We start from the raw sequence: 12,430 nt of genomic DNA on the forward strand, positions 1-12,430 counted from the left end.
AGTCTTCCAGGCAAGCATGTGGTATACCTGGCCTTGCTCCTACAGAGGAAAAGTGAGTTCTCCAATGCCAGTAATAATTAACATACATAGTGTTCTCCATATACTGGATCTCTTCAGTTGCTTCACTGACAGACTTTCGATCCCTGCTTAACCCACAAAAAGAGGAAGGATCTTTATTCAATATTTTCATGATATAAAGTGAATTAAAAGCTCAGCAACATCACGACTTGCCCTTTCCTTACTCTGTTCACACCCTCATAACTTTCACAGCATCCCTGTCTTCAACCAACTATCCTTCCAAGTTGCAAATGTTTATCCATATAAACCTTCGCCAATTTAGCCCTTAGTTTGTCTAATCTGCTACTGAGCACCTCTATGACAAAATGTCACCCCTGCCCTGCCTTGACCTGGTCACTTCTGTCTACAACATTTTATTGGACGTACTTGTTTTTCTCACCACACGCAGAATCAGGTCCTGACTCCTACTGATGACACCAGAAATCTCAAGAGATATACCGGTGCATTGGAGCTATTGTGGGGGGAAACCAAAACCCTGCAAGCCTTCACCTTCTATAAATCTGCATTCCTAAAATACAATTCCTTTCTAAATGCTGCCAAACAAGCCGACTTTGTCACGCTCATTAATTCACTGTCATCTAGTCCTCATCGCCTCTTTTCTACATTGTCCACCACCACCTCAACCCTAGTAACTCACTCGCTACTCAGAAGAGTGCCAATCACTTCAACACAAGATTGAGGCAATTCATGAGGACATCTCCACTGAACGTATATCTATCCCAATTGACATATCCTATCCAAAATATTTAAAGATGAAGTAAACCCTCCTCTGACACTTTTACCTATAGGTAAGCCTATGATAAGGCTTACCTATAGGTAGTGTAAATATCTCCTAAACATCCACCGTTTAGGAGATATTTACCTTACATGCAGCCAGTGACGTCACTGGCGCATGCGCTCTGAAGGAACGGCTGCTGGTGCCGTTTCTTCAGAGACCCGTGCCGTGACTGGCGGCTCCCACACGTGTGCGCGGGAGTGACGTCACCGCGGCTCCGGCCAATCAGATGGCCGGATGCCGCGATCCCAGAAGACGGGCGACTGGACATGTCGCCCGTCATACAGGTGAGCGGGCTGCATGGCGAGGGCTCGTTCTAAGGTAAGTATTGCATAATGAGCTAGTATGCGATGCATACTAGCTCATTATGTGTTTCTCTTACAGGTTGCCAAAAAAAAAAGGTTGTACGGGTTTACAACCTCTTTAATGCTTTCCTTTTTTGAACTTGTTACTGCAGAAGAGGTCCCCAAACTTTTCTCAGAAGCCTGTCTTACCACCTGTCCGCTGGAACCTGTTCCCTCACAACTATGATCACCCTCTTCTTCTTCTATCCTATGCACGCTCCTTCGCATCTTCTGTCAATCCCTCCCTACTGGCACCCTCTCCTCACTCAAAGCATCACCCCCAAACTTAAAAAGCCCTCACTGGGCTCCACCAACCTGAACAACTTAAAACCCATCTCCTTGCTATCATTTACCTCTAAAATGTAAGAACACCTGGACCACAGCCGTCTTAACTCCTACCTCATTGAGAACAGCCTTCTGGACCCCTTACAGTCTGGCTTTCACTTACAGCACTCCACAGAAACTGCCCTACTAAAACTCAAACAATTTACTAACTGCTGAAACCAATGGCCACTGCTCCATACTCTCAAGCCCCGTACACACGCACAGATCGTCGTCATACAAATGTTCGTCTTTTCTCCCCGGGATGTCGGTGTCTGTTGAAAAGTGCAAAGACAGCACAAGGACAGCACAAGAATTTTGTCCGCAGACTTCAGCTGACTGCAGAAGTGATGTCATGTAAAGCCCCGTACACACGCACAGATCGTCGTCATACAAACGTCGGCGGACGAAAGATCTGCCGATTGTACGCGTGCATGCCTCCGACAGCTGTCTGCACACAATCCGCGGACAAGAGTCTTTCTTGCAAACATGAAAATTTTTGTCTGCGGACACCAGAACGGACAATTGTTCGCCTGTCAGTACAGAAATCAGCCGACAGACCGCAGATTTGCAAGACTGGGCATGCTCAGAAAATAAAAAACACAGGGAAAGTTAACCATTACATGACATCACTTCTGCAGTCAGCTGAAGTCTGCGGACAAAATTCTTGTGCTGTCCTTGTGCTGTCTTTGCACTTTTCAACAGACACCGTCATCCCGGGGAGAAAAGACGAACATTTGTATGACGACGATCTGTGCGTGTGTACGGGGCTTTATGGTTAACTTTCCCTGTGTTTTTTATTTTCTGAGCATGCCCAGTCTTGCAAATCTGCGGTCTGTCGGCTGATTTCTGTACTGACAGGCGAACAATCGTCCGTTCTGGTGTCCGCAGACAAAAATTTTCATGTTTGCAAGAAAGACTCTTGTCCGCGGATTGTGTGCAGACAGCTGTCGGAGGCACCATACTAACACGCGTACAATCGGCAGATCTTTCGTCCGCCGACGTTTGTATGACGACGATCTGTGCGTGTGTACGGGGCTTTACTAATAGATCTTTCTGCTATCTTTGATACTGTTGACCACCCTCTCCTTCTCAAAAAACGTCACCATCTTGACCTCCAAGACTTTTTTTGGTTCTCCTCCTACCTTTCAAAGAGTTCCTTTAGTGTTGCCTACAACTGTCTCCTCCTCTTCACTTCCTTTTATGTAGGGGTCCCCCAAGGTTTTGTTTTTTCTGAAGTCCCTTCTCTTCTCAATCTACACCTCCTCCCTTGCTCACTTGATAAACTCCCACAGCTTCCAATATCATCTCTGTTGATGACATCCAAATCTATCTCTCTACTCCTCACTTCACCCATTGGGTCTCCTCTTGCATTACTAACTTATTAACTGACATATCAGTTTGGATGTCCCATCACTTTCTCAATATTTTTAAAACTGAGCTCATAATATCTCATAAGCTCTCAGGAGCAGTATCCTCCTAACCTTCTTGTATTGAATTGTATTCTTATGGCACTTTTCCACTGCAAGTACCGGCTAGTACCGGCTCGGCTCTACTCGGCCCTGCTTGGCCCGGTTTGCTTTTCCACTGCGGTACCGCATGGTATAGTGTCGGAACGGTTCGGTACGGTACGGTATAAGTTTGCTTTTCCACTAAAGTAGTACTAAAGTTAAGTGGGTGGGATAACAACGGGGTGGGTGTGATTCTCTGACCAATCAGTGGCTAGTAGTGACTGCATGCAAAGGATTGTGGGATATGGTACCAGTTTGGTACCTGTTGGAACCACAATCGAGTAGGTACTGTTTTTTCAGAGCCGTACTGTACCGTACCGTTCGGTTCCATGCAGTGGAAAAGCAAACCTATACCGTACCGTACCGAACCGTTCCGACCCTATACCATGCGGTACCGCAGTGGAAAAGCACAAAAGCATGCCGAACCGGTACGGTTCCATGCAGTGGAAAAGCGCCATTACTGTACTGTCTCCCTTTATTTTTTGAAGTGCTGCACAAACTGTAGGTGCTATATAAAGCCTGTATTATAATAAAAATATTAATAATAATAAATTAAAGACCTCCTTTTAATGATTGAAATCTGATAGCTGATTTACACAAACCTATATCCTTAAACATGGTTGGACCCTGTTTTTGATCTTGGAGTACAGTATATGCACACTTTTGTTAATAGCAGACATTTCTCTAGACACGAAATGCTGTTGGTTAAACATTTTAACTTGTCCTATAGGGGTTTACTTACTAAAGCTGTAAAGTGCAAAATAGTTTCACTTCTGCATAGAAACCAATCAGCTTCCAGGTTTTATTGTCAAAGCTTAAATAAACAAGCTGAGGTTAGAAGCTGATTGGTTTTATGCAGAACTGAGCCTGATTTTGCACTCTTCAGCTTTAATAAATACACCCCATAGTGTATAATTTACTAAATTCTACCAAAAGGTTTTGCTGGTGCAGCAAGCTAATTATAGACTTGTCCCTTAAAATCCATACCTGACAAATTTTCAGGTATCCTAATATAGATGATCTAGTATCTGTTGGATCACAAGATGGTGATATTTTTCTGCATGTAGCTGCTGTTACCTCAAATAATACCACAAGCAAGCGGAAAATAACTATTCCAATATCCTCGATTTGTAGCAATTTTTTTTCGATTTGCTCTAATATATTTGTGAAGGTTACCAATAATATGTTATTTTATAGTGTATCTTATTTTTGCTTCTTGGCATATACATTTTTCATGTGATGATTTGTTTTTCCCAGAGATGGAAATCTGCAAGACATTGTAAACACGGGAAGTTTACATGAATTCCTGGTTAACTTGCATGAGAAGTTTGGACCTGTTGCTTCCTTTTGGTTTGGTCGGAGACTTGTTGTCAGTCTTGGCTCCTTAGACCTTCTAAAACAACACATAAACCCTAACAGAACATGTGAGTGTTTTTTCTTTTTGTGTGTGTGTGTGTTTCCACTTCTTTTGTAAGAGCAGTTTAATATATAAGGCCCCAAGTTACCTACCCTTAAGCCTTGTACACACGATGAGAATATCGGACAAATGATGACCCATTTGTTTTTTTGCATGCTAGTCTCATATCGAAATAGAAGAGGTTACTAGGGTTACAAACATGCTCATAAGGCAGCATACAACTTCAGAAGTGATGTAATGTGTTGTATTGTAATGCATTCTTTCGTTCCCAAGCAGGAGTGGTCTTGGTCTTCCCATAATTTTTTTTATTTTTTTTTGGATGAATACTGTACTGATTAAACAATATCATACATTCTGGTATCATACAAAAAAACTTTTTTCGTGTTTTGTCTCTTCGGATAATTTCTCATGAACTGTCCTGATCGGCTAACGAAAGCTGTATACTAACGATCAGAGTATCATGCGATCGCTTTGATATTGGGATTTTTTTGTCTGATTTTCTGATCGCGTGTACTAAGCATTATTGAAACTTCTGATTAGTGTTGTCTCTTCAGCAAATACCCAACATTAACTGACTGCTGTATTTTACAACATAAACCTGTTGCCACTGGATTTTTCGGACGATCAGAGAATTGTCAAGTTAAAAGCATGCCTCGACTCAAAAAACAAAAAAATATATATTGCAGCTTACCAGTCCTTTGTACTGGCTGTATTCATTTCCTTTTTTAGGACTTTTCTTTTATTGTTACCTGGTGATCCTGCCAATAACTCACCTATTGTACCAGGGTGACAATGCTCACTAACAGCACTGTATCTTTGGAGCAAGGCTGTCACCATAGGCTGATGGAGGTTACAAAGTACACTGGAATATTGGCAAGATCAACGGGTATTTTCTGTACTTGCAGAAAGTGTAGTAAAACTAATGCAGCCACCATATCTACGTACTGTTAAGCTGCAGTATTTTACATTTTTACATTTTTGTTAGTAGTTTTAGATATACTTGAGTACTGTACATATTACACAACTTTTTAAGTTGCTTTTAGACACTTATGACTGCATTGATACAAATGTTTTGCCTTCTTAGCTGATCCATTTCAGATGATGCTGAAATCTCTCTTGGGTTACCAATCAGGAGTTATTGGAGAAGCAGCTGAAAGTCATGTACAGAAAAAGCTTTATGAGAATGGAATAAACAAATCTTTACAAAGCAACTTCAGTGTAATAATTAAGGTACTAAACCTTGGTTTATTTGAGCATTTTAATCCTACAGTGTCAAGGCAGGTATCTGTAGCTGTTGGTTTCTGCAACAGTAATTTGCAGGCTGTAGCTATACACTTTCTTTTTGATTCTTCTAACCTAGCAACAGTGTCTCTCTCTAAAATACAGGTTTTAAAGGTACCATCCCTGTCTGATGAATAGAATAATTACCCCTTTTCAGCATTCAACACTTCTGGGTGTGCCTGCATCTCCATGCTGTGATTTCAGGCTGGCTGCTCCAATACTAGTGTGTTCCTGCAGCAACAATATACCCTCGGGAAGCCAGAGCAATTCTTTGTTTCAGTACAGTTTATTAGCGCATGTCCCAAAGAATCAATAATCGTCTCTAGGATGATTCCTCATTCCTGTTTGCAGCCTCTAATTAGGATTTTTTCCTTATGTGTGTTTAATAAAAGTCAGTTTGTCCATAGCAGCCAATCGGGTCTGCTTTATGCCCACAAATGCAAAATAAAATTTAAAACCAATGAGCCATTTTACATTTCTAAAAGTAAAGGTCTCGCTAAAGATCCGATGCAACTATTTGCCTGAAAGCCCTTTTCTGTTCACCCCTCTTAAATTAGTTTATTTTGTTATTAGAAACCAGAATTTCCTCTTGTCCAGTAAGAGCCCTAACCAGCAACTGGGTCATTTTATGCTGGACAGAGGGGTGCCCTTCGACTGGGCTTTGGTCAGAAGTTGGTGATTTCAGGTCCCATTTAAATTGGTTTAGGAGGGAGGACAGATCAAATCTAATTAAGGCATTTGTTCAGGGCTTCCAAGTGTGTTTGATGCCATTCTGATTCACATTTGCAAGGCTCAGGACCAGATTTTTGTCACCACTGCGGTTTAAGTGCTGGCCAACATATATAGTAGATAAAGGGTGTGAACTCCTGTAATAGGAGAGAGCAATCCATGCTGAAATCCTGAACTGACTCCAGAACACATGTCTTCTAGAACTCAATGAGCCTGCTATTCGCACCTGAACCGCACTACAGTGCTCAGAAAATGCACAGGACTCTTTTTTTATTAAATTCGCACTACAGATGCACCGCATATATGTGAACCGCTTCAGCGGAAATCAATTTATTTTTCATGTCATACGAATCCGATGCTTTTCAAAACCCATCCAATTTCCATATATGTGAACTGAGCCTAAGAGCCGGTTCACACTGGGGCGACTTGTCAGGCGACCTGGTCGCCTGACAAGTCGCCGTGGGTCGCCTGCCATAGATTAGCATAGGACCCGTTCTAATAGGAGCGACGCAAGTCGCTCCGACTTAGAAAAAGGGTCCTGTACTACTTTGGGGCGACCTGGAGCGACCTGCATTGACTTCAATGATATGAAGTCTGTGCATGTCGCTCCGAGGTCGCGGTGCGCGCTGTGCCCCGTGACTTCACAGGTCGCCCCGGCAAGTCGGGTCGCCCCTATATGAACCGGCTCTTAAAATGAACATTCTGAAGGGTTCAAACCTCTGCTTCTTGTGACACATTTGTTGTAACAGATTTAATATTATATTAATAAAACTGATATCACTAAATATTTTTAGGTATGTAAAAGCATAACAAAATGTTTGTCAAATATTTGTGCACTATAATTGGTTACCAGCAGTAAATGTACTGTATTAAAAGCGGTATTTGAAATGCTGCAGATCACACCAGGGTAAACTTGTGGACTGCTAACAAAAAAAAAAAGAGCTATATAACCTAAAGTGATTGTAAAGCTTTGAATTATTTTTTCAATAAAATTATTTAACATGTCAGTTACATGCTATGTGCAATAGTTGTACACAGAGCAGGCCCGATTCTCCTTGTCTGGGATCTCCCGCCGGTGCTCCTGGCTCCTCTTCCATCCAAGACACTCACTACAGGAAGCCGCTTCCTATTGCGGCACTCGTGTGCTCCATCCTGAGCCGGACTGTTTGCATCTATTCAGACATACAGCCCAGCTCGGCCCTGCCCCCCCCCCCCCCCCCACGTTCTGCTCATGGGTTTTGACTGACCGCAGCAGAAGCTAATGGCTCCCACTGCACTCAGCCAAGCCTGTGAGATCTGGGAGAAAAGCTGCTGCTGATGTGCACAGCACTGGACCAAGATTGGGCTCAGGTGAGTATTTAGAGGGGGGGGGGTGGCTTGGGAGGGAGCTCCTAAATAAAAAGGGTTTTTACGCAGAAAATGCATTAAGATAAAAAAAACTTTTACCTTTACAACTACTTTAAGAAAATTGTGGTACAATGATAAGAATAATTACTTCAGACCAACCATCACCTAGGCCTTCATCTAGTACTATGAACCACTGTATTTCTCTGAAGTGTAATATTAATATAAAAGGTTGAACGTACCAAAATCTCAGTAGCTACTATGCATACTGTTTGAGCTCCTATGCACAGCTTGACAAAGACGTAGGGCATTTTTTCATGATTTTGATTCTTATCTGAACTTTGTAACACTATCACAAATTTCTATTGCAGCTTTCAGAGGAATTGCTGATAAAGTGGAGTTCCTACCCTCCGGGTCAGCATGTGCCCTTATGCCAGCACATGCTTGGGTTCGCCATGAAATCTGTCACTCAGACTGCAATGGGAAGCAGCTTTGAAGATGAGCAAGAGGTCATCCGTTTCCGTAAAAACCATGATGTTGTGAGTATAAGGGGTTACAACCCAGCTTTAACCTACCTTAGCATAATAAATAGAATATAAAATCTCATATTGGGTAACAGATCTCTACCTATCTCTGACCCCTTATAACACCTTTTAAATGCTACTCTTCTACTGATCCCTGATTTACCACCACACTCCAATCTTTTTTGAACCTTTTCTCCAGTAGCACTGTCTCCCTCTCCGTGGTCCTTTATTTTTCACAAAAGTCTTTCACATTCCCTGCAATCATATCTGCAATAATGCATCCTGTCTTCCTTTATCCTGCTTTATCCCAGAACCTGTCTTGTTCTCTTCTGATATTCTCAGTCCTTCAGTAAAACGTCATTCTCCGGACAACACCCCTCATGGAGGGGGACTCGAATAGTGCTTATACCTCTTTAAATGTATTCAATAATAAACATAAGGACAGGTACTCGCATTTAAAAGGTGCTTGCAGCGCACCAAACTAAAAATAGCCTTTCTTAATCAGCGTGTGTGATGGTAACCAGGCAGAAGGGGAAGATCTGTAAAGGCTGCTCCTGTATTTCCTGGATACAGCAGAGAACCGTCCGGGCCCCTCCCCTACGCCTATATCTGCTTAGTCACAATCGCTATATTTTCACTTGGTTCTATAGAGTTATATCTTATTGTGTTTACTTTGGCACATTCAGCACTTTGTATCATTGCATACAGGGTGTCTACTATATACATATTTTCAGTTGCATTTATATTCACTCATTTTGGTGTGCACGATTTATTATCATTTTATGTGCATGTTTTTTGCACCCTTTTTTCATTATTGTGAATATTACTTTTAATCTATATTATTTCGTTTGTTCACATTTATTTCCAAAGACATGCTGGTAGGTTAATTGGATCCTGTATAAAAAATTGGCCCTACTGTGTATGTATGTGAGTTAGGGACCTTTAGATTGTAAGCTCCTTGAGGGTAGGGACTGATGTGAATGTACAATGTATATGTAAAGCGCTGCGTAAATTGACAGCGCTATATAAGTACCTGAAATAATAAAATAATAATTTATAATATTTAGTACTATTGCACCTTGTATTTATTGCACATATTTTCTGGATTTGTTTAATTTCCTCATTTGTTTTGCGCGCCACTTTTTTGTTTTATTCTGCTTTACACTTATAAGAGAGTGCTGTGCCCGCTGCATTACTTAGAACTATACTACCCATTTTTGCTCGCAGGATTAACAGTGTAAAAGAAGAGACCTTCCACAGTGTTTTGCTTAATTCTTGTGTACATCTGTTCCATTTAGATCTGGTCTGAGATTGGAAAGGGTTTCCTTGATGGTTCAATAGAAAGGAGTCCAAGTCGGAAAAAGCAGTATGAAAATGGTGAGCATAAGTTTTTTTCACGGCAAAGACTGCCCATCTGCTCCCACATCTCTAACACGTGGATTTACCAATGCTAATAAGTAACTTTTGTGGATGTGAAGTTTTAAAAGATCTCTAAACCCAAGAACAAAAATGTAATATCTTTCAGCTAACCAGTCTTTGATGTGGTGACTCCAATTTTATTTTATTTATTTATTTTTTTTTCACTTCTAAGTACATTTTCTGCAAATACAGAACAATATATGTTGATCTTGCTATGATTCTTGTGTCCTTGTAACTTCCTGTTCACTGAACTGAAATGGGAAGCCACGTTTTCCGCTTTCCTAGCTATCTTCTGTAAACTACAGAGCACCTCCTCTCTGCAGCAGAAGAGAAGGAGGTATTTGTTGTTTTTAAATCAGGCCTCAGGTGATAAAACGGTTTCTCTGTAGATACAGTACAGTGAGTGAGCATTGTCACTGGAGCAGGAAACGGGTTACTTGCAAGATCACCACATGAAAATAAAAGGAAAAACAAAACCAATGCAGCCACTTCATCTAAGCACTGTTGAGCTGCAATGTTACATTTTTGGTTTTGGATTTAGATACGCTTTGGTGTCTTATGTCTTTAGGAAACCTAAATGTTTAGCTTACTGCTTTATTGTTCCCCAAATCCACTGATGTTGCTTCTGCGCTGCTCTGCCTATGCTTACAGCAGGGTAGCACCCTATAGTTATGGATCTTTGATTAGTGGCAGTGATGGCAAGAGCAATGCTTAAAGTGGACACTCGCCCAATAAAATAGCTTATTTGCACCTGACTTCTCCCCCCCCCCCCCCCCCCCCCACAGTTGAAAATTTTTTTTTAAGCGTGGGGTTTTTTTTTGTGCTGTAGTCTACAACACTTCTTGCTTTCACATCTACGCACATAGATGTTTTTCAGGGCTTTGAGATTCAGCAGAGACCTGTGGCGCATGCACGCATATATAGGCTTTTCCAGCGCATACACGAAGATGGCTCAGGTACGACGATCAAAAACCTCAGGGTGTGCACGCATGCATAGTTAGTTTGGTTGAAGAAAGACACCAGTCCATCCAGTTCAACCAATAACTGGTGGGAAACCCTCATGCATGTGCAAATGTGCCACAGGTCTCTGCTTGGTCTCAAATAGTTAACTTGGGAAAACTAGGAGTTGGTCTTACCCGTAGCTGAGTTTCTAGGAATCTTCCACAACAGCATTACTTTTTTCAATTTGCTTTTTCTTGCTTCGTTTTTATCTATTACAGAACTGGGCTGTGGTGAGAAAAGCTCATCCTTTAACTTTTGGTAGCTTTCTATCTGGAGAGGGAGGAGTCCTCTTTTTGGACAGTACTCTTCTAGAAGCTTACTGAAAACAAAACTTCTGGTAAGACTAATCCCCAGTTTTCAAGGTCACCATACCTGAAAGCAACAAAAGCTTGCAGAAGCACTGCAATATTTATATTAGTTCTAGAAGCCATTGCTCTAAACCACAGAAGTTGGCCACATGGATCAGGTACCCATCAGTTATGTCATCTCTAATGAAGGGGTTGGAGTTCAGCATAGTTGCTCTTCCACTTTAAAGAATTCCATGTATGTATATTTTATACATAGTTACATTGGTCCAGCTTGGACCAGTGTAACTATAAATATACTATATCTGGCAGATTCCCCCTGGAAGCTGGAAACCACCAAAGTAAACACCGCAAGTCCAGTGATGTCTACTTCCTTCTAGGTCTGGTGGAGAGCATCCCACCTCTCCACCTCGTGCCATTTGAAGAATGCTTTGTGTTCACCCAAAAAATGCAAAGCATTCTCTAAATGGCGCTTGTGCCAAGCAACTGATCTCCTGTGTTCAGAATGCAGCAGGACATCCACTCAGCCGGAAGCAAGTGGAGATCAGTGGAGTACTGATGTCCATGGGAATTGGCCAGGTATGGTATATGCATAGTTACATTGGTCCAAGCTGGACCAATGTAACTATGAATAAAATATAGATACTTGGGATTCCTATTTAAACATAAATTACATGAGCAAATACCTTTTTATCACATCGGCAGCAGCCATTGGATCCCATAGCAGTGGTTTCCATGACCATGTAAGTATTTAATGCAATTTAACTTTTAGGATAGAAGTGTCTTCTATGGGGATGGGGTCACTTTAATTCTAAGCAGGAAACAGAAGCCTTTTGAGAGCGTCACCAGAGTAATTGAATATTATTATTTTTTAGTTCTCTCTTTTATGATGTGAACTACACAGCAGACAGTGCAGGTGTTTTCAGCCTCTTTGTGGATATATTTTAGCTCAGTTCGCATGGGACACAGGGACCAAGACATTGTATTTGTTTTTTTGCAAAGTATCATCAAAAAGTTGATTTATTTTAGTAATTTAATTAAAAAAGTGAAACTCATATATTTTATAGATTCATTACAGACAGAGTGATACATTTCAAGCATTTCTTTCTTTTAATGTTGATGATTATGGCTTACAGCTAGTGAAAACGGAAAATTCAGTATCTCAGAAAATTAGGACATTTTGAAAAAGTTCAATGTTGTAGACTCATGGTGTCACACTCTCTAATCGGCCAATTAACTCAAAACACCTGTAAAGGTTTCCTGAGACTTTAAATTGGCTCTGTCTGGCTCAGTAGGTTACACAATCATGGGGAATACTGCTGACTGGACAGTTGACCAAAAGACAGTCATTGACACCCTCCACAAGGAGGGTAAGTCACA

At 41.3% G+C, this 12,430-nt stretch overlaps 1 protein-coding gene across 1 annotated transcript in view; it reads left to right on the plus strand.

The window, feature by feature from the left end:
* CYP20A1 (cytochrome P450 family 20 subfamily A member 1) overlaps positions 1-12,430 on the plus strand; it is a 43,712-nt gene that overhangs the window by 8,341 nt on the left and 22,941 nt on the right. Inside the window, exons 2-6 of the mRNA XM_082262492.1 lie at positions 3-52; positions 4,287-4,453; positions 5,531-5,676; positions 8,172-8,339; positions 9,623-9,701. Coding sequence (XP_082118618.1) covers positions 3-52; positions 4,287-4,453; positions 5,531-5,676; positions 8,172-8,339; positions 9,623-9,701 — 610 coding nt within the window. The remainder of the gene's footprint in view (positions 1-2; positions 53-4,286; positions 4,454-5,530; positions 5,677-8,171; positions 8,340-9,622; positions 9,702-12,430) is intronic.

The sequence above is a fragment of the Pelophylax lessonae genome (genome assembly GCF_965119305.1).
Source record: "Pelophylax lessonae genome assembly, chromosome: 6".
NCBI lineage: Eukaryota > Metazoa > Chordata > Amphibia > Anura > Ranidae > Pelophylax > Pelophylax lessonae.